Source organism: Clinocottus analis, unplaced genomic scaffold, assembly GCF_023055335.1.
Source record: "Clinocottus analis isolate CAN_PGR_092001 unplaced genomic scaffold, fCliAna1.0.p SCAF_15, whole genome shotgun sequence".
In the NCBI taxonomy this organism is placed as follows: domain Eukaryota; kingdom Metazoa; phylum Chordata; class Actinopteri; order Perciformes; family Cottidae; genus Clinocottus; species Clinocottus analis.
The window spans coordinates 5,690,625-5,712,079 of NW_027175876.1; the positions used below are offsets into that span (position 1 = coordinate 5,690,625).

The 21,455-nt window shown below is 42.0% G+C and overlaps 2 protein-coding genes across 4 annotated transcripts in view; both read left to right on the top strand.

The window, feature by feature from the left end:
• The first annotated feature begins 370 nt into the window (after positions 1–370).
• On the top strand, positions 371–8,602 carry acbd3 (acyl-Coenzyme A binding domain containing 3). 2 transcript variants are annotated; one of them, XM_068577410.1, is made up of 8 exons: positions 371–672; positions 1,894–2,035; positions 2,348–2,488; positions 2,677–2,835; positions 3,121–3,295; positions 3,756–4,002; positions 5,068–5,355; positions 6,267–8,602. In XM_068577410.1, exons 1-8 carry the CDS (start codon positions 405–407, stop codon positions 6,479–6,481), a joined length of 1,635 nt encoding a protein of 544 aa, XP_068433511.1. In that variant the 5' UTR covers positions 371–404; the 3' UTR covers positions 6,482–8,602. The 2 variants fall into 2 exon arrangements, with proteins under 2 accessions (XP_068433511.1, XP_068433512.1); XM_068577411.1 differs by having other exon boundaries at positions 5,071–5,355.
• Positions 8,603–9,853: 1,251 nt separating this feature from the next.
• Positions 9,854–21,455, top strand: part of nhsl1b (NHS-like 1b) — a 97,101-nt gene continuing 85,499 nt past the window's right edge. Inside the window, exons 1-2 of one of the 2 annotated variants that reach the window (XM_068576923.1) lie at positions 9,854–9,938; positions 10,068–10,640. In XM_068576923.1, the coding sequence (XP_068433024.1) occupies positions 10,322–10,640 (319 nt within the window). In that variant the 5' untranslated portion in view covers positions 9,854–9,938; positions 10,068–10,321. Of the gene's footprint in view, positions 10,641–21,455 lie in introns of both variants that reach the window. The other variant, XM_068576924.1, reaches the window with a different exon arrangement.

Here is a 21,455-nt window from a genome sequence, read left to right on the forward strand (position 1 = left end):
AACAAAACATCTATCCATCTCCACCCATTCCAATAAGAGGCTAAATTGATATGTTATCGTTTTGATGGTACTTTTGAATGGTATTTATGATGTTTGATGTATTGTATTATATATTTTTTTGTTTTCATGTTCATTTGGCTGCAAGACAACTATCCCTTCATGAACAATACATGTTAAGCTGATTTAAAGTAAATATCTTCCTTCCTCAAAATACATGTATTTAGAATAAACATTTGCATACATTCAGTCCCAAGTTTAAAACGAATAAATCAAAAACTGTAAATGTGTCTCTCAGCAGTTAAAGCGTCGTCATTATTTACATCGAAGAAGAAAAAAAAATCTACCGGAACTTCCGCCAAATTTAAACGGAAGTAGGTACGTGGCCGCTTCAGCTGACAGTCTACATGATGGCGACAGAGGTTCAGAGCGGCGACCTCGACAGTGCTACTTCCAGCCGGCTCGAAGTTTCCATCGATGGCCTCACCCTCAGTCCCGACCCGGAGGGCGAGCAGACCCAAGTCGAAGAGCCGGACCCGGAACCCGCGGAACCCGAGACGGACACGTCGGCTGCCGCGGGAGGCGAAGATGGAGAGACGGCGAAATCGGCTATAGAGAGGAAATGGGGCTTTCCCTTGCTGGAGCTCTACGGAATAGGCCTTAAATTTTTCAAAGGTATTTATGGCTTCCGTTCTGACATCGAAGCGCCAACACGGTGCACGGCTGGCGCGCGAGCCGCCCGTTAAATAGTGAGACGGGTCGCTCGCTTGTCGCGGTCGGCCGTTTGCTAACGTTAGCTCTGAGCGTTAGCTGTCACCGGGGCTGCTTGCTGTCAGCCTTCAGTGGTACATTAGCCACACAGCTAACCACCCAACGCTGCTAAAAGGCTGCTGGCTGCTTGTTTAAAGGGGAGGGAATAAGCACGACACTTCAAAAGAAGTTCACTTCGTGTCTATGTGTGGCCTGACGATATTTTCATCTGGCTGTCTACTTTTTGTGTGCCCCTTTTTGAGAGGGTTTGGGGAGAATAATCTGTCTTGGCACCCGACTGCTCTATTAACTAATTAATGCTGCTAAGAGCTTAGGCTCTATGCGCTATCTATTTCACCGAGAGGTGGCTCGTAGTTATTTGTTTGGGAGCTTTAACACGCCCCGTCGTGCCCGTGAACCGGCTGAAAGGAGCCTGCACGCCATTTGCTAACACTGATTCTTCTCTGATGATTTCGACGCTGACAGGTTTCCATTGTGCTGAAAGAGTGGGTTAGGTCTTAGGATAATACCAGTCCATAGTCTCAGAACGACTTCTTTGAAAACACTTCACTGCACCGCGCTGCTTGAAACCAGGCATTTCGCCCACTTACAGGGAGGGTTGTGTGACCGGTGGCCTGTTTTACTGCCCCATTGCCTGCTCATATATGTATATCCATCGACCACTCCCATGTTGCCAACAGGAAATCCAATAAACATCCTGATCACATCCGGAACGATTCATTTTAACTCACATTTTCTCTGAACTTGGAGCAAAGCACTAGTAATGACTGTGGAAACAGGTTTGGTGCCCGGTCACCACACTGATAGTAATCTCTGTGTTGTTTTTTTAGTCATGTATTTCTAGTCAGTTTGGGTTTGGTCTTGTGTAACATGTTTGTATACAACCTGATCCTTGCCGCACCTCGGATTATTGTTTCATTGTTTTTTTTTTAAGTAGTCCTGCCATGAGGATTTTTATTAGGTCGGAGTGTCGAAAGAATATGATGCCCTTTACGCTTCTATTGTTGCTACTACTATGTTGTATTAGAGCACAAGGCGTGTTGTAGTATTTAGAAAGCACATTTCAATGTAGGTCATAAAAACACAATAAATTCAAATGAATTGCTTCTACATTGCTGCTCTCAGATAAAGATGGGAAGGCCTTCCACCCGACCTATGAGGAGAAGCTTCGACTGGTGGCTCTGCACAAACAGGTGTTACTGGGGCCCTATAATCCTGATGCTTCGCCAGAGGTCGGCTTCTTTGATGTCCTGGGCAACGACCGCAGGTAACACACACAGACGTCTGAATATGTGTGCCAGAGGGTTTAAACTTTGAAATCTGGTAAATATTCCCGCTATTTAGTGTGTCCAGATAGTCCATTAAACAATTGTGGTGTGCTAGTAAAATAGCTTGTTTCACTGGCACACACTTGGTATTTACAATGTGATATTCTTAAGAAGCAATGGTTATTATAAATGCTACTAATTAACAAAACTCTTGTTTTGCTTTTGTAAAACAATTACACGGCATCTAAAAGAAAATAGTCCAGTTTTCTCACTTGCTATCATCTTTCCTCATAATCTCACACTGTGTCCAGAAAAGAGTGGGCCTCCTTGGGTAACCTGGAGAAGGAGGAGGCCATGGTGGAGTTTGTCAAGCTGCTGAACAAGTGCTGTAACCTCTTTGCTCCCTACGTCACCTCACACAAGATTGAAAGGGAGGAGCAGGAGAGGAAAAGGTAAGGCGCTTGACTTTAGTTCCCCTGAGGAGAACCCTCTGTAGCAGTTTCTAAATACAGACTGTTTCAGTTTGTCCTATATGCAGCCAGCAAAAACTATGAAGCATCAAGGGAACAATTGAAAAAAAAAATAATAATAATTATAATAAATAATGTATTATATCCTCCATTACTTTGCTCTTCCTCAGGAAAGAAGAAGAGGAGCGTCAGCGACTGGAGGAGGAGGAGAGGGAGCTACGAAGGCAGGAGGAGGAGAGACAAAGGCTTGAAGAGGAGGAAAGGCAGAGGAGAGAAGACGAGGAAAGGAGACAGGCAGAAGAGGAGAGGCTACGGATTGAGCAGCAGAAGTATGCATGTCTCTTATCACTTTGTATTTGCACAATGCGCTTTCAATGCATCAAAGTGATTTCTACATAATCAGCATGTTTCCCTGACATTGATATCTACAGTGATATGGTCCTTTCAGCTCTACTGCAGATTCAGTGCTCAACTGAAACCTGTTCCAATTTTTACTTACTACAACTTTTCTCTCCATGTTAAAATCCTTCATTTTTCCATTGTCCACCATTGTCTCCTCTCAGTTTCCTGTATTTCCTTCCTCACCAACTCTGCCCCCGTGGTCTATTTCCCAGACAACAGATTATGGCAGCACTGAATGCTCAGACAGCAGTGCAGTTCCAGCAGTATGCTGCCCAGCAATACCCCAACAGCCCCGAGCAACAGCTGGGCCTCATCCGACAGCTCCAGGAGCAGCACTACCAGCAGTACATGCAGCAGCTCTACCAGGTCCAGCTGGCCCAGCAACAGGTAGTGTGTAATCACTGACACAGGGATAGACCTTTTTGATAGTATAGTTAATGGGAAAGCTTGAGTATTGTAAATATCTTCTTTAAAAGTAAATAGAAAATGGTCATGGACTAAGGCTCAATATCTGTAAAAGAACTAAACGCTTCATGATGAGGTACACAAGAAAGCCTTTGGTTTGCAAAAAAGGCTTGAGTCAAAATGCAATTTCATAGACTGTTCAGAAACAAACGCATGTATAAAATTCCTCAAATAATGATGATGCATTGAGACAAGTGCAGTCTTGAGCAAACTCATCAGTATAACAATTTCAGCAATAAGAGTGCAGCCTTGCATATGAGTTTAATTCATAGGAGGAGTTGGTGATCCTTCCAACAGCTTTGTAGAAACTTATCATTCTTGGTTCATGTCCTTAGTCTGGATTTCAATGTCTTGACTCAGTGATATCTTCTTTTTGTTCCAGGCGGCCTTACAGAAGCAGCAGATGCAGGCAGATTCGTTGATGCAGGGCACTCTTGAATCTAGCGGCTTCTGTACTGGGGAACCCATCGCCGCTTCAACAGCAGGACCGTTGTGTGAAGCGTCGCTAACTGCTCGTGAGGAAACCCCAACAGTCAACGGAGGGCAGTCGGACTCTTACTCTGAGAGCATGGACAGGGAGCCGGAGCCTGAGCCAGCAGAGGAGGTCTCAGAGAACGGCCCTTTATTAGGTCGGTGGGAGATGTTTCTCATTTGAAACCCATAAACTGTCCGAGTCGACTTCGCGCACACGTGATATACATAATCTATCTTTTCTCGTTGTGTAGTGAATGGCTACAGTGATGGGAACGCTCTCAGTCAAACAAACAAAGCTTTAAACCAAACTTGAAACCTGATCGTACCTTGTTGATATTATCTTGAGGGCAAAGAGGAGCTTGAACAAGTGACACATGATGGTATGCTGGTTTAGGAACGATCCAACCACACTTTCTGCTTTCACAAGAGTAAGCACTCGCACCAGAAATGAACTAGGCTTTGGTCTGATTCCAAGGCATACATCCTGAGCCAAATAATGGCTGACTGCGCACTCTCAAAACAAGGTTTTGAGGATAGATTAATGGATTGCCATTGGTCAAGTGTACATATCCGCTGAAGTGGTACATTTACGAGACAACATCACACTTTTGTTTCTTGTGCATTTCTGACATTATTCTTAGAGAATAAATGAAGCCCTTTAAGGTGAAATTGGGATATACAGATAGAATAGACTTAAACTGTGATCTGAACTGCAAAGTAGAAGCGCCTGGAGCAAAGAATTGGTGAAAGATAATGGAAGGCTACATCCTTGTAAGAAGAGAGCAACTTATCAGCAGTAGAGTACTAAGAATGTCACGACTCTGTTGCTGTATTGATGGAGTTGGTACTATGGAAATTGATATCTTTAATATTGTGCACGACCGATTAAGTAAATGAAAAAGATACTAAATTAAATAAATGTCACTCTCCAGAAAGACCCATGGCAGAAACCCTTAATGAAAGATTGCATTGACGCTGAGAAGCTAGATCAACCGTCTTTCTCTCTTCACGAAACTTCCAAGATCTGTAGTTGAGATCAAAATGAAAGTCGAATTTGAAAATGGGTGCAAGCAAAAGCATTTTTCGTGTCGCAGGTGGTCTCAAGTATGTGTATGCTGGTAGGAAATGTCCGATTGGGAAATATATTATTTTATATATATTTTGTTGTAAGAGGAAAACTGCATTACATTCTAAGAAGCCTCTTATCCCTTTTACCGCAGCAGACTCTCCACCAGTCATAGCGGCTCCCTCCATGTGGACACGGCCACAGATCAAGGACTTCAAGGAGAAGATCCGGCAGGACGCAGACAGCGTGATCACAGTGGGGCGTGGGGAGGTGGTGACGGTGCGAGTGCCCACTCACGAGGAGGGCTCTTACCTTTTCTGGGAGTTTGCCACGGACTATTATGACATCGGCTTCGGCGTCTTCTTCGAGTGGACGGACGCTGCCTCTGCGTCGGTCAGCGTGCACGTGTCGGAGTCCAGCGACGAGGACGAGGACCTGGATGGTGAGTTGTGGGTGGGAAGTCTGCGAGAATAAGCCTGCCAGTGTTCTTTATACAAATATTTTCAGTCGTTGCAGCAATGGTTGTGGTTGTTGACATCAACATAAAATAAATTATGTTGTTAAAGCTCTCCTTCTATAATGTGTTAATTATTATGTAAACAAAACAACATCTTTTTGATTGTTCATGATGGCACTTAAATGTGAAGTCATAGTGGTTATTTAGTTCCATCTTTGCCACAGATGTTGCTTTCATTGAGAATATAATTGTGATTTGTTTTACTAATCAGCCAATGGAGATATGATTATCTAGATTTTCCGATATTCTATTCATATTAAGTTTAGAGCTGGCCTACGCCATAGATAAACATCTCATATCTCTCCCCTCGGGGGAGGAAGTCCTTGTGTTCTTTGGGGAAAACCAGCGCAGTAGTGTGACTAGAAAGGAATTGTGGAAATGAAATGTTAAGATAAAGGCAGTATTGTGCAGCGGATTTGGCAATGTTTTGTTAGTTGGACTAACTGTACAAAAAATGCCAGTCCTTCTAAACTTACTTTCCGACTGTCTCCTGGAGAAGCAGTTGCGTATTTATGTTTACTATCACAACACTGGCATTATATTTGTGCATCAGTCACGAGTACTCGAGGGGGGGGAACTTTCTATTTATGCAAAAACTTTGTTGAGGTCACAATATTTCCGTTTTCTTCAATTCTACAAAATCTAATTCATGTGCCTGCAATTATTATTATTTTTTTCATTGCTCCCAATTTCACATCATGTGTTCAGGATTGAGGCACAAATATAACTTCATAATATTATGGATGACGATAACGTTGCATGTGAAGATGTGAGACTCATCGGGGATTCCCTCCTGCGTTCTATTATAACTGTAAACCTTGTGCCTGTGTCCTTAGGTGATCCTCCCAGTGAGGAGGAAAAGGCGAAGAAGGAGGCCGGGAAGCCTCACGTGGATGAGATTGTGCCGGTGTACCGGAGGGACTGTCATGAGGAGGTGTACGCCGGCAGCCATCAGTACCCCGGCCGCGGAGTCTACCTGCTCAAGTTTGACAACTCCTATTCACTCTGGCGTTCCAAGAGTGTTTACTACAGAGTCTACTACACCAGATAAGCCTGAATACAGACACAGGGGAGCCAATGAGTGTGTATGTTCATATATATATATGTGCGTGTGTGCGTGTGTGTTTGAAGGAAATGGTGATACCGGATCTATTCTGGACAAAACCACCAGAGGGTGACAAAGAGACTCAACTGACGCCCTAGTTTGGAGATTGGACTAACATGTATGTACTGTTTGTGTATACGTGTCCCAAGATACACCCACGCTAGAGTGGGTCATCGAGCCCTTGGAAGAGGAATGTGTATTCCTGTTGTAAATCCACCACCTGTCCTCGCTGCGCTCACATAGACCAAGCTTTTGGACTTCTCTCTCTCTCGCGTATTGTTATGACCACTTCTCACCCCGGGCTCCTCTTCTGTCACCGCCCCCAGCCCAACACTGTCCAACGTGGCCTTGTGGCTGCTTCTGCTCCGAGTGACGCTTTCGTACACCACGTTAAGCGGAAACCCGGCAAGTCCAGCACTCTTTGAGAGCCAACGTTTCCTGTTTGTTGGTAATAGTGGTCGTTTCTCCCAGAAGAACACAAGACAATGTAGAAAATCTAATTATATTGCAAATGTGCTTCATAACACTATGCCTCTGTTCCACAGAGAGCATCTGGTCTTTGCCAAGTCTCTCACACACACATTAAAAACACCATGACACACAAACTTGATCATCTCTTTTTGTTGTACAACAGTAGTCTGTGGTTCTCCTCCCAAGCCTCTGTACATAGGCTAAGATCTGAGAGGCTGTAGAGGGTTCTTTTTGGCTTGTTCTCACACAAAAACAATACGTTTCACTACTTTTCTTTATTTTTTTTAATACAATCTGATTTTCAGATTGCAGCAGTAGTAGATTTTTTTTTTTAAAATTTTTTTTATAGTCCACAGGTAAGATATAATTTCATGGATTTGGAGTGACCAGAAATTGGTCTTAAGTGTTGAATGAGTGAGGTATAGAATAACATGCACAAGGAAAGGTAGGCCATCAGGCTTTACAATCTGTGTGATACAGAATATGAAGATTAAAAACCAATTACTCAATGAATATTTGTTCTCCCTTTCTCCTGCCGTGTGACTGAGTTCCTCAAATCAACTGCTTTGCTCATCATGTCATCATGATAGGATGAAGACAAAAAGGGGTTATTATTACGACAGATGTTATATTAATATTACTAAGGAGAATTTTGTGTTTATTGTTCTGAGTGTTTGGAGATGCTAAACTTTGACACGACTACACTGAACAATAAAAATGTAATGTTTTGGAGGTCAAGGCACGCTGTTACATCTCTGCGGCACTCGAAACTCAAAATCCATAACTCAAAATGCATTGTTGCTGTTCTGTTTTTATTCTAGATGATGTATGTCTGCGGGGACAAGGTTGCTCACTAAATCACTTGTTTTCAACTTTTCTAAGTTAATTATCTTCTATTCTTTAGATTAATTATGATGTTCAGTTTCACATTACTTATGTAAGTGCACATAAGTGCATTGTGTGTGTGTGTGTGTGTGTGTGACACGTGTTCAGCAGGTATCACACATTTGGTTTCACATCACTCATCAAGCTGTATTTGTAAATTTTTGTGTGTCTGCAACCAAACTTTAAAGACGGAGGCGGGATAACTTGCAAGTTAAGTAATCCTGCAATATCCCTGCTGAGTGAGTTTATCATATTATTTAATAATTAGAGGCCACTCCCGCCTCCTCATCTATTCAGTGATTTGTGTAACAAAATGTCACCGTGGCTTACTTAAGCCGTACAGTTAAAGTTCCCATATGTTCTGATGGGTGGTGTTTTTTTCATTTGTTTCTTTTTGCTCACCAAATGGTTTGAGGTGACTTGTTCAAGCCTTGTATGTAAATAATTCTATAAAGGAGTTTATGTTTGGGTTTGTAGGTGTGGAAGAAGGCTATGGTTTTGAGAATCAATGCACTGTAAAATATGGTGAATGAGATATATGTATACATTTTACCCCGAATGGAAGTCCAAAACCCGTAGGAAGTATAAAGCTGTAGGACTTTACAGACATGGCAGATGGAACAGCTCATCTTTTTGTATTGTTTTGACTTGTTTCAATCGTTTTTGGGAGCATATATTTAATCTTGATTAAACTTATGTTCATCTCTAGAATTGGGGAGTTTGTTTACTTTTATTTTGATATTCTTTTTATTTTATTGCTTTCAAACCTCTCATTCATTTACTCCCTAAAACAGATAAATATAATTACTGATGTTTCTTCCAGCAGATATTTTAACATGTCATAGCATTAAAAAAAACCCACTAACAATTATGAAAGGCACATTTGTTACTTTTACACGGAATAGTAACATATGGCGTCCTTGCAGGGCATTAAACCAGCTAATCAGAAGACCGCTTTTCGTGTCAGGCGATCATATTCAAACAGAAAAAGAGGAGACAAGGTTCATAATTTACTTGTAACAACTATTATCTGGTTGTTTTTCCCCTCGTGGTGTGATGTATCATCCTCCTGCTGCCCTTCTGTCCAACACACCTTGTTTTTTGAGCGCAGAAGAAATGCGGATGTTACTCAATGTGTCGCAGGACAGCGGCTCCATCTGCCAACAAGTCAAGTTAAACACGACCAGGAGAGGAATGTGAAGGTTTTCACTGAGTTGAGTCAAGAGAAGAAAAAAAAACATGGACACGTTTTATGTCACCTCTCGAGTTGCAGTGTTCCCGCGAAGACACCAGGTGTCACAATAAATACAACAGAGACAAGCTTCACCAAATGAATACTTTTAGCCAGACTTTCTAAATCATCTCAAATATGTTATACTTTCAAATTTGTTTCTGTTAGTTGTACATGTACTCGTAACCTGACTAGCGAGCTAAATAACCCCCCAAAAACTAGCTAATTTGAAGCACAACTCAAACTACACCGCTGCTTAGCAATGCTACCTATGGATTTATGGACGTCATTAGTACAACAACAGGTAAGAAAGGACAATTTTTTTGGACAGCGGTGCAATGTTAATTTATTAATATACAACAACAGAGTGTTTTTGTAGTGCCACATTACTTCATGAGAAAATACACACACGTACACACTAACTTGTTCTTTTTTAAACATTTTTTAAAAGAAACTCTTAAAGATAGAAGGCTAAAATATAATTGATTTTATGGGTTCAGTCATTGTTTTTAACGTTATTTTCTGTGAAATTGTTAGGGTCACTATATAGACATAATATATACCTAAACTTGTCCAAGTACTTAAATTATTATTATTACTTAAATTATTTAAATTGTTAAAAAAAAGATTAAAAAAAAAGAATGACTATGAGACAATGTGGTTCATATAGCATGCATTAAACCGTAACTTTAGCCACTAACTGTTCTTCCCACTTCTCAGCTGGTTGGACCCCTCAGTACATCCGGGTCCGTTCGGAGGCGGGAATCCGCTCCGGGTTTTCTATCCGACCGTTGAGTTGACTTCGGTGGGCGGCAGGTAAAGTCTCCCCGGTATATCTGGCTCCGATTCCAGTTGCTACAGGTGGTTGTAGTATTTTCTCCGGGCTTTCATTTATACTTTCCCCTACTTTCCTTGTGTTTTTTTCTTCTTCCCTTTTCTCCCCAGCCTGCACTCTGCCTGGTTGAATTTGAATAGACTCTGGGAGGCAACGTCTCCGGTGTACAGCAGCACAAAGTCTCATGCTTTGAAAAACAAAAATATGGCGGGATGGAAGGATTATGCTGCCTCGCAAATAGAAGCAGCCAAAGAACGGTGATGCGTCTTGGATTTGTTTCACAGCTATAAGGTTTTTGTGTTGTTGTTTGTTTTGTTGCGTGAACAGTTTTCGGTCCCGGTGGAGTTATTGGTATGAGATAAAGATGCCCTTTACGCAGAGGACAATTGAGCCGCGGCGTGTTAGTCGGTTATCGGCGAGGGATGGCTGGACACCGAGGGAAGAACCGGGAAGACGCAAGCTGCGGAAACCCGTTTTGTTCTCGTCTCTGGATGAAGTCGGCTGTCACACATTGACCAACATGATACACCAGCTCTCCGACCTCTCTCGACATGCCAGCGACATCTTTCTGGCCATCGAAATGGAGGCAGGGATGGTGTTCAGGAGGTCCTGCAGAATCCAGGGGCGGCTGCAAAAGCTGCAAGTTGAAGTCCGCAAATTGGATGCCAAGAAAACCAAAATCCGTAAGTTTGCTGTGGGAACTAAGTTGCATGTTCATCCTCCACATAATTATATGGCCCCTCAGCAATAATATAACGTCAATACTGTTGTGGTTAAACCAGATGAGTCACTATACACTTATAAATGGGACCCATACACACGTAATGTGTGTATAAATTAATTAATCCCAGAGAGAGCTAGATCAAATTTAAAGAAGGTTTTTACTTGAGATGTCTGACTTTCTGAATTAACCTACTTATCTGGAGGTGTGCTACTTGTTCAACATAGTCTTTAGTGTGGAGAGATGCTGGTTGGGTCCAAGGTGAAAAAAGCAGGAAGGTGTCATGGTGACACATGGCTGTGTTGGTCTTGATGCAGACGTATGCTAATGAGGGTGTTGAGTCCCGTCAGAAATGATGGATTTCCTCTCAACGGACTCACCATCTGTGTTCAGGTCTACAAAGTCTACAGTGCTCACAGGAGGCCCAACACACATCATTCTTGCTGTTTTATGCATGTAAACAAAGTTGCTCAACTGTAAGATAAATGAAAACAAAAATCAATGTCCCATTTGCTGCAACGTGTGCTGACTTTAGTTGTTTTTAGATTTTGTTTTGCCGGCCTTGTAAATTCCCTCCTGTAGTTGCACACTGGTTGCATATTAACTCAGAGTATGGCCAGCTACCTAAAGATTGAGAGATAAGCATTTATTTGGTCTGCTCTGATAGTAGAGCCTTTTAAATGAATGCATGTGCTACTTTATACCACTGCTGTCCCTTTTAATGGGTTGTTATGTTGTACTGTGTAAACATAGTAGTTAAGGGATTGTGTTTCCCATTGATTCGCTGCTTGGCTTTTTTGTTTATTCCAGACTTTGCCTCTGAAATATGTTGTGCAGTGGGATTCAGAAGGTGAGGCGAACTCAAATTCTTCTGAACATTGGTGACTGAAGAGGATTTAAGTCCTGAGTCACTGCTTTTTGTTCCCTTTTTACTGTCCTTATTCCTATCTATCTGCCTTTGGTCTGACTGTGACTCACACACACACACACACACACACACACACACACACACACACACACACACACACACACACACACACACACACACACACACACACACACAGATTCAAAAACTGGTTGCAGTGAAACGATAAGCTCAGCAGACAGTTCCCAGACACAACTGAATGTGATGTATGATGAGCAATGCATTACACACACACACACACACACACACACACACACACACACACACACACACACACACACACACACACACACTCTCCATCAAGCTGTTTCTCGGGGAGCACGAGCTACGTGACAGCTACCAGACATTTAACTAATCCCCCGTGTTATTGCACGGCATGACACGACGGCTCTTATTATCTATACCTGTTGAAGTTGTGATGCAGTAATAGGCGGGGTTGGGAGTTCCGTTTTAAAATCTTTGTTCCATGTACCACTAAGTCATTCACTCAGTCACTCGGTGGAGGCTAGCAGCTGAGGACAAGGTGTGAGAGAGTAGACTGGAATGCAGTGTGTTACTTGGCCATCTGTAGTTGCAGCTCCCACGTAGCCCCAAGGCCAGCGGCGGGTGTACAGAAGCACTGGCTTCAGATTCATTACAACACAGTATGGTTGACACCTGTCTGTAAATAATGCCGTTTGAAGAATCCCCCAACCAGCATTACTCAAGGATTTGAATGTGTCATAATAGAGAACAGCTGGTGGAGTTGTTTCAAATGGGTATTTAAATGAAAGTTAATGTGTAATTCAGAAAGCAAAGCAGCCATAGACATGTCATAGTATTTTTCATCCTTTTACTGGTTCAAACAGCACTGTTTATTGTACTCTGTCTGGGTTTTGAACCTTAAACCAGATGAGACCTCATGACATGTCGGCTCTGCAGTATTTGTCCACGGCCAAAGGAAAGTATTAGATAATCATGTCCTCTTATAGTTTGTATGTAATCGGTTAACTGTGAGCGGTCACTCATTTGTCTTCAACTACTGTGGGTTAGGATTCCTACTCTAACCTCGGGTCAGAGATGGATCATATTACTGGTGAGGGGCAGAAAGAGGGGCCCTTGTATGTTGGGGGACTGACATTGAGGGAAGGGCGTTGTGTGTGTGTGTGTGTGTGTGTGTGTGTGTGTGTGTGTGTGTGTGTGTGTGTGTGTGTGTGTGTGTGTGTGTGTGTGTGTGTGTGTGTGTGTTTAGTGTCTCGTCTTGTTTGTCTGCCTGTGCAGTCAAAGTAATTATCAGGGCCAGTTTGAACAAGGACGTGATAGGCCAATGTGTGTATTTTGTCTGTCTGCGGCCTTTGTTAATCCATTTGTGCTGAAGTCCCGGTCAGCAGGTCAGAGGTCATTCTGTCCAGCCTTAGAAGGGGAACACCTGACACTCCAGAGTCAAGAGTTTAGATAAAGTCTAGTTGGGGTTTCAGCTGCTGGCCGGCGAGAGTAAACTCAGATATAGTCGACAAATAGAGGATCCGGAGTAGTTTATGATTAACAATCTTACTAAAATCATATCACAATGTGCCAGGTGGATCTATCAAGTCTTGGCCCCCAAACTATGACAGAGAAATTGTTACGCTACAATTGAGGGGGAAAAACTAGCAAACATTAATTTGTGTCATCTATTGGTGTTTTGGATAAAGCCAAACAATGAACAGGCTTTGACTATGGTGTTGACACTTCTATGCATAAAAAAAAGAGGAGAGTAGCTAAACAAGAAGCGTAACTATGGACCCAGTCACCGTCGAGGCGAAAGAGCGCAACATGAAAGTCAGATTTTGAAAACTCTGTTTGAGTAACATGTTTTTTGCTGTAGCATTAGCTAACTCACCAGTGTATTTTACATAATTTCATGTCTCATTCAGATTGCTTTGTTCGATCTTTTGACTTACGATCAAAGTCAAAAGATCAAACAGTAACAAAACAATCTGAATGATGATTATCGTATAATTTGTTTGGCATCCCAAAACAGACGTACACTTTTGATTGATGACCGACGGTTTCACAACATTTCTCTCACAGTCTCTCACCGCCTGAAGGGCCTTCAATGGAGGCCTTCTTATTCTCACCCACTAACATGTTACAACTTTGACTTTTCCGTGAATTGTTCCTTTTCACAAAATAATAGACACTAAATTTCCACTGCCAAATATAGCACTGAGTTGAATTGGGAAAAGGCTATTTTAATATTAAAAGTAGGTCAAACTAGTGAAGGTTAATTGGAGTTAGAAGAGACTTAACGGGCCTCCCTGTCAGATGTATTGATGCCCTCTAGCTACCTGCTGCTGCGGGGCTCAGAGCAAAAAAAAAGACAATTTGGATTGGACAGAAGCTTCCACTTGACCCGCTAATGTCAACTGTCAATCTTACTCTCATAGGAAACGGCCTGTATATTCCTCTTTCTAGTCGGTTATTAATAGACGTATGTCTTTGCCTGATAATATTCCATCTGTAGCATGCCATCATCTTCATTGTTTGTCGCTATGTTCAAGAGCTTCTCAATGGTGTGTGTATGTGAGCATGGACACATACACACTGGCCATGAATGTTTGTGCGTAAACAATGCTATTCAGTAATGACGATAACGACAGTGAATCTTTACTGCTTAACAGTTGTGTCCGTTATCACATAACAAAGAAAAACAAAGCAGTCATGCTGAGATAAAGTAAGTGCTGTTTATACATTTTTAACCATCTTATCTTCCTGTTTGACACACACACACACACACACACACACAAACACACACACACACACACACACACACACACACTCACACTCACACTCACACACAGTCCTGTTCATCCCACCTCAATTCCCCATCGTCACTATTCACTCAGAGGCCCGCCGTGGTCTCCTCCATTCATGGATAGAGAGCAGCCAGAATCCACAAGTCAGTTCCCACAGGGCTCGTTCCAGCAATGGTAGCTTGGCCTGGTTCTAGAGGTCAACCTGGTCCCATGAGGAACAAAAGAGACGGGTCGGGTCAGTTAGAGGGACAGCAAAAAAGTGAGAGAAAATGAGGGGAAAAACGAGTGGGAAAGGGCAGAGAAGTGAAGAAATTTTTTCATTGAACTGCATTTGGTGTTTGTGTGTTGTGTGTGTTGTGTGTGTGGCCGCCCTCTCCCACGCCTCTATGCAGACTACCCAGGATGTGGATGCAGCCCTGGCAAGGGCACAAAGGAGAGTTGGGAGGCAGAAAGAGCGAGTGAGGACTAAATAAGTGTTTTTAAACCTCTCTTAGCCTATTTGCCCTTGTGTATTTGTACACACATGTATTTTCTTCATTGTTCTGTTAGAGTTAACGTCACATGTAATGTCTTGACTCCAGCTGCCTCTGCTCAGCGCAGTCTTACAGTTCCTCTGCTTAAAAGAACTAAATCTGTCAAAGACTTCTTTGCGCTTGATGACAGTAAAGTTAATAAGAAAATGGCTAAATGTGTGTGTGTGTGTGACAGTGTGTAAATCCTGGTTTGAGCAGTGGTATTAAGCCTGTGCAGACTGCTCGAAAGCCTGTGAATACCAGATTGCTCTCTGGTATCTGGTGTATTTGATCAGTTTCTACCAGCGTTAGATGTTGACGCTTAGCTGTTTTTCAATATTTTGAGGTAATTTAATTTCTACTTCATGGTTAGTTTTGCACATAGTTAGACTAAACTGTTACTTGAGGTCTTCATTTTCTGCAAAAACCAAGTCTGGGAGGCCTGTTTTGATTCTCGAAAGTGCTGAACAACTTTCATGGAGCGTGACTTACTTACACACAGTAGGAAGTCTCTTTCAAGATTTTATTATGGCTGTCCACAAAGAACACACACGTGCCTCTGCTCACATACTCAGAGAAGACCGATGCAGGACTTGCAAGTTGCCAGTTGTGGGTACTGCAGAGTAAACCTCTGGTTTAAGCAGCCAGTGGGAGATAAGCAACATTTACCTCCCACCGTGGTGACCTCTGCCAGGATCCAGAGATGGTGTGGGATACGCCTCCGTCTCCTGGATTGGTTCTGCAGTACATTTGTATACGCATGTGGCGCATGGCAACCTGTTTTTATATTTCAAAAACACTTGAGTCTGTAATTCCATTTTGAATGTCTATAATAGCATTTTTTTCTCGCCAATATTGTCTTCTCACTCATTAGAATGTTAATTAAAGATATCCAAAAATAACATTCTTTATTTTGGATAAAGAATGTCAGATATGCAACGTTTTGCATATCTGAAATTATAATTATGACTCTTAACAAGTGGATTTTAGGTATTTGAAATGGGAGTTTTTTCAAGTATGAATTTTATTGCAGATTTCTAAGGGATCAATCTGATTTTGCTATAAATGTGGTTTTCTTCTCGCTCCATGTCTCATACACCAGCAAAACAGCTTTTCTCAAGATTGAATTAGCGCTCTAATGTCATGTTGAGTGTTGAGTATATAATGTTTGTGCTTGTGTGATTTGTATTCGCTGCATTCCAACAACAGACCGATTCCATTACTGTTGAAGACCGGGGAAGTTGAATAGTGCAATCAAAGAGTTGTGTTCCAGATTATACACAAATGTGTTTTTTGGAAAAGAAAAGTATGACAAATAGCCAAATGTTCGGGGGCAATTGCCTTTCTGCTGGATAGCCAAACGATAACTAAACTGACAGCAGAACAAAGGGCAAATCTGTCGAGAACAGATGAGCCGGCTCTCTGCTTTGTTCCCAACTTTTGACCAGGCGAATTAAAAATACCTCTTGATGTAGACTGTATGTTCTCATCCAACATCTGACAAAACATTGCGTTGCGTGCGTGTGTTTATGTGTCTCTGTGGACAGATGTGACATGACGCTTCAGCATATTTCATTGTCAGTCACTCTCCCTTTTTGCCTCTGCCTCCTCTCCCTCCTTCCTCTGTTTTAAGGTCTCTTCCTCTCTGCCCTCTCTTACTCCCTGTCCTATGTTTCTCTCCCTTTCTCTCTTCCTGTTGTTTCATATGGCTTCCAGACCATTCTGCTCTCATCTCTGTCCATCCTCTGCACTTTGATGTCCGCCCTCACACTATCACAACAAAGACAAGCCCCTGCTCGCGCTTTATCTTTCTCTTCGTCTTTGTCCCTCAAATAATGTGTTTTTCTCACTCTGTACATTTCTCTTGTCGGTCTTTTCAAAGAATGTATTATTATAGTTCACAGGATTCCAATTTCTGAGGTGTGATTTGTCTGAAATTGTGTGTGTTAGTCTACATATATCTGTTAAAGGGAAACTGTCGGGATGTTTTAGTGTCTATGGTTTTTCTCAATTACAAGGACGCCAGAAGGGCCGAGGAGATGAAACGGTGAATAAGAAAGAGAGAAAATACAATATACTGGGAGTAGTATTGTACTATAGTATTGTATGTCAGTTTCACTCCACATAAATCTACACACACACACACACACACACACACACACACACACACACACACACACACACACACACACACACACACACACACACACACACACACACACACACACACACACACACACACACACACAGTGCCTATTACCATTTCTATCCACACATGAAGACCTCGGGTTACCATTAGAAATCTATTATGTACCTTTGTCTGTCCTTCAGGTTTTAGGTCTTGACTCTGAGTATAGATTTTGGTAAATTGATTAATTGATTGACGTGTAGATACTCTCAAAAAGAGCTTTTAACACAGCTGTCAAGGTGGTAAACATTTACTGCAGTTAATTGTGTTTACTTGGAGCAGACTTGATAGATAATGAATGTCAAGGAGCGGAATGATCCGATCTGCACGGACACATTTGGTCCATTTTGTGTTGAGTAATGTCACCTAATGATTGTCGGCCAACTAATGAGGATGTGGTTGAAATCAGTGACTGATCTGTTCCCACAACAGCATCTTTACAGCCAGCGTGAGACGCTTTGTGTAATTTAGGTCACAACATCATTGAGAAATGCCACTGTTCATTCTGCCAGCTGTTTCAAAAAGCTTGGTTCTTTGGTATCTAAAATGTGTGGATGAGGATGTGATGCAGCGTCGTCAGTCAAGTCACTAACTGATGCACCAAAGTTACCTCCAACTTCATGGTCATTTTTCATGAGATCTGGTTCTGCTCAGGCTTTTCATGATAGTTTTCATTGCAGCTACTGAACACATACCATCTTATACAAAGCTGCAACTTGGGGAAAAAACAATGGTTGCTTTTAGTATTATACAGATGAAATACTTCCTTTATCATATTGCAGTGATGTGTGACAGGCGTGTAGACAGGCAAACACGCATCCATAGAGTACGGAATGACATACTGCAGCAGGTGGGAGCTCATCTTACAAGAACACAAAGGCTGTTGTTATCTCACATCCTTCCTCAACTGCACTCAAGGCCTGGAAAACACGCTGTTCACACTCACACATACACACGGATGCACGCAGATACACACTCTGACTCTATGACCACCTCAGGGGAAAAATAAACACGGATTTTCCTGCCACATCTGTCACTTGTGCCACTCACCCAAAGCTCACATGGAAACGACACGCGCCCTCACGCACAAACGTAGCCCTGGAGTCATCGAAATGTTGTAGAATCGTAATCGTTTTTTATCCCAGCAGGCAGCAAATCATACTGGAAATATCCATATAGACCTGCAGAATTTAGACTGCAGAGAGCCAGAGCTTATCTTGTGATGGCTAAGTGAAAATAGCAACTTATTGTTTGCATTTTAAAAACTAGTCACTGGAAGATGAGAAAATGGAGTGGAGCTGCTGCTATATTTGTATTGGCAGATAAATCCTTAGAAACAGCTGGTCGTTGGCTCTTTTCAAGCATTTTTTTCGTCTTTTAAACTTTGGCGACATTAAACAACTGGAATTTCCTCAGCTGAATAAACAAGCTGACTAATGAGCATGATTAGGGTTTAAAAAAACAGACATAGTGTTTAATATTTAAGAGATACCACAGAATGTGTTTATTCTATCATGTGTGTTGTGCAACTTAAGTCTTAACTTCTTGTCGAGTCGCTGGAAAAGTCCCAGATCTGAGTCAGTTGGACTTGTGTGTCAACTGTCAGCAAGCTTGGTGGAGATGGTGGTGGAGTGAAGCACGCTATTATGTCCCAGTTGAATGTTTGTTATTCCCTCAGAATGCCATACGAAAGCTCTTTTAATGTCAATGTTGATTATTTCTTTGATAGTCCAATAATTGGTCATATTCTGGGACATCATGATTGTTTGAAATGATTGCAGAGTTGAAACAAGCACTCGTTTCAGTTTCAAAGGACGGTGTGCACTTTTTAGTCGTAAACTTTTAGTCGTAAACTTAAAGGAATTTGCAATAAATGTATACATAAGTGAAATGTAAATATGCAGGGTTACCTGTTTCCTCTCTCTTTTGCTCGCTCTTTGCTTTGTTACTCTTGCTTCATTTTGATTCAATACAACTTCTTCTCATTTTCTCGAGATGATGTGATGTGTGTAAATACATTTGAACCTATAAGCATGTAAACAGCTCGATTCGGACGAATCAAGTAATTCCAAAAACTTCTACTTTTCTCTGAATTCAGCTTGTCTCTCCTTTCTCTGGTTGTGTGTTTGGTTTGAGCCTGCAGCTAAACACTTTGTCACAGTTTGAAACAATACAGCACATGTTTAGAGACACACACGCACACACAAAAACCACACACACACTCCCATTAAGAGAGTTGGAGACGATTTATTTTCTTTGCTAATTTATCTCAGAAATACTCAAAACAAAAGGGCCATAAAGCGACGCGTTTATCTCTCCCTCTCTTGCCTAAAGCAGATTCCGGCTCCTTCTTACTCTGTCTGAGAAAGCGTCTGTCACTGGGAAGTATGACATACTCTGCACAGAAATCCCCATTGACTACTGAATCTTCCTCTGGAGCAGCTCTAGCTGCCTGCCTCCTCCACAGAGACCTCATTGTGTGCAAAGTGTATGCACATGCAAACCTACTTGTCCCCTGATAAAGTTTCTATCCGTGTGTGTTGTAACTGTACTACTTACATGGCCGTTGCTGTCTGTGTGCGTTTGTCATGTTGTGTGATGCGAATGGTTGGCCCAAGATCTACTGTCATGTTGGTCTGCCCACATTAAGCCTCAGGAGTTGTATATAAGAAAAACAAGTGTGTGTGCGTGTGTGTGTCATCTTATAACAATGACATTTGATTAATTTGACCTTTTTTTTGGACTCGTTTCCTTTGTCTTCTCTCTCTCATATCTCCTCCTACTTTTTGTGTACTCATCTAATCTCATGCTGTCTTTCTCTCCTCTTTCGCTTGTGATTTTCCTTCTACAACCTCTAAATCACGAACACCTTTTAAAATACTCCTGTCTCTTTCTTCTTTTCTTTGTGAGGACGAGTGCAGAAATCCAAACCACTTGTTGCACAATCTATATCTCCTCTGTACTATGTTGAACACATGCACACTCAGAGTGCTGCAAAAGGTACTGGGAGTGCTTTTACAGTTGTGATGTAATCTATTAAACTTGAAGTCGCCTGAAGGATAAAAGAGGTTCAAGGACTGGTTACCGCTTGCACCCACACACATTCACAGTCAAACAGAAAAATGACTTGGATTAATACACGCACATGCAAAGGTTAGTAGCGTTGAAGCAGTAATGTGGGATCCTAATTATGCTTGTCACTACACGTCACATGCATCAAAACTCATTGAAACAACTACACTTGCTCGTTACTAGACCGTTATAAAGCCATGCCTCGACATGTTCTCGCAGTGGAATTGACGACCGTACTGCTGCTAGGCATATTCACAGGGACTATTTAAAGAAATTAAAATTTTAACTTTGCAAAAAGCAATAACTGAGTTTTGGGTTATGGAAACGACAGGCTTCTCGACAGGTCTCAAACTGACAAGTTACATTTTTTAAAACTTAGAGATTCAAATAGATTCAATGTCCATGACAGTTATACAAAGTAGAGTACTCTAGATTTGTTTATAACTGAACTAATAGTCATTGTGATTACAAGATATGGCAAGTAAGAAACATCATACCAGCCTTTTTTTGCTGTGGGGATATCAACCCACTACACTCACAATATCTTACATGATCGCTGTGTAACTCAAGGGGGAAACAAATCTCTAATTGTTCATAAAGCTGGAATGATGTTTTGCAAACAAGTGATGAAGCACAGTCTCAGCATGTTTAACCACACACAGCAGCATGAACCGATGTGTTCTTCTCTCATCCCAAATTTTAAAAAGCCGTAAACTCCTCACTTCAGAGCAGCTGCTGAGTAAAGATGACTCAAGAAAAAGAATGTGCATCTAGATTTACTGATATTTATTGGTCCCATCACTTTTGGTTTTGCGGATCATCTATATTGGATTGTGTAAATGTTCGCTTATAAGTTTAAACACATACACTCACGCTGTAATCCCACACATCTGTATGTTAAAAGTCTTCCTCGAGATATCCAGCTGTTGTGTGTGCGTGCGTGCGTGCGACTGTGTGTGTGTGTTTGTGTTCAAAAGAACAAGAGGGCACATTTAGAAAAGGCCCTCCCATACCACACAGTGAGAGGGGCTTTTCGGAGTCAGTGATGGGGATTATGAGGAATATGATTTCATACGGCTACAGAATGGTTAATCTCCTTAAGCCCAGCTGGAGTCTGCGTGCCCGTTCCTGTTACTGCCCACTAATGGAAGGAAGAGGTGTGTGTGTGTGTGTGTGTGTGTGTGTGTGTGTGTGTGTGTGTGTGTGTGTGTGTGTGTGTGTGTGTGTGTGTGTGTGTGTGTGTGTGTGTGTGTGTGTGTGTGTGTGTGTGTGTGTGTGTGTGTGTGTGTGTGTGTGTGTGTGT

What these genes read in the sequence shown, in the direction of transcription:
- acbd3 (XM_068577410.1), top strand. Translation starts at nt 405, where the DNA reads ATGATGGCGACAGAGGTTCAGAGCGGCGACCTCGACAGTGCTACTTCC. An exon ending in CTACGGATTGAGCAGCAGAA is followed by an intron (nt 2,836 to 3,120) that starts GTATGCATGTCT and finishes TCTATTTCCCAG; the next exon opens with ACAACAGATTATGGCAGCAC. An exon ending in CGAGGACGAGGACCTGGATG is followed by an intron (nt 5,356 to 6,266) that starts GTGAGTTGTGGG and finishes CTGTGTCCTTAG; the next exon opens with GTGATCCTCCCAGTGAGGAG.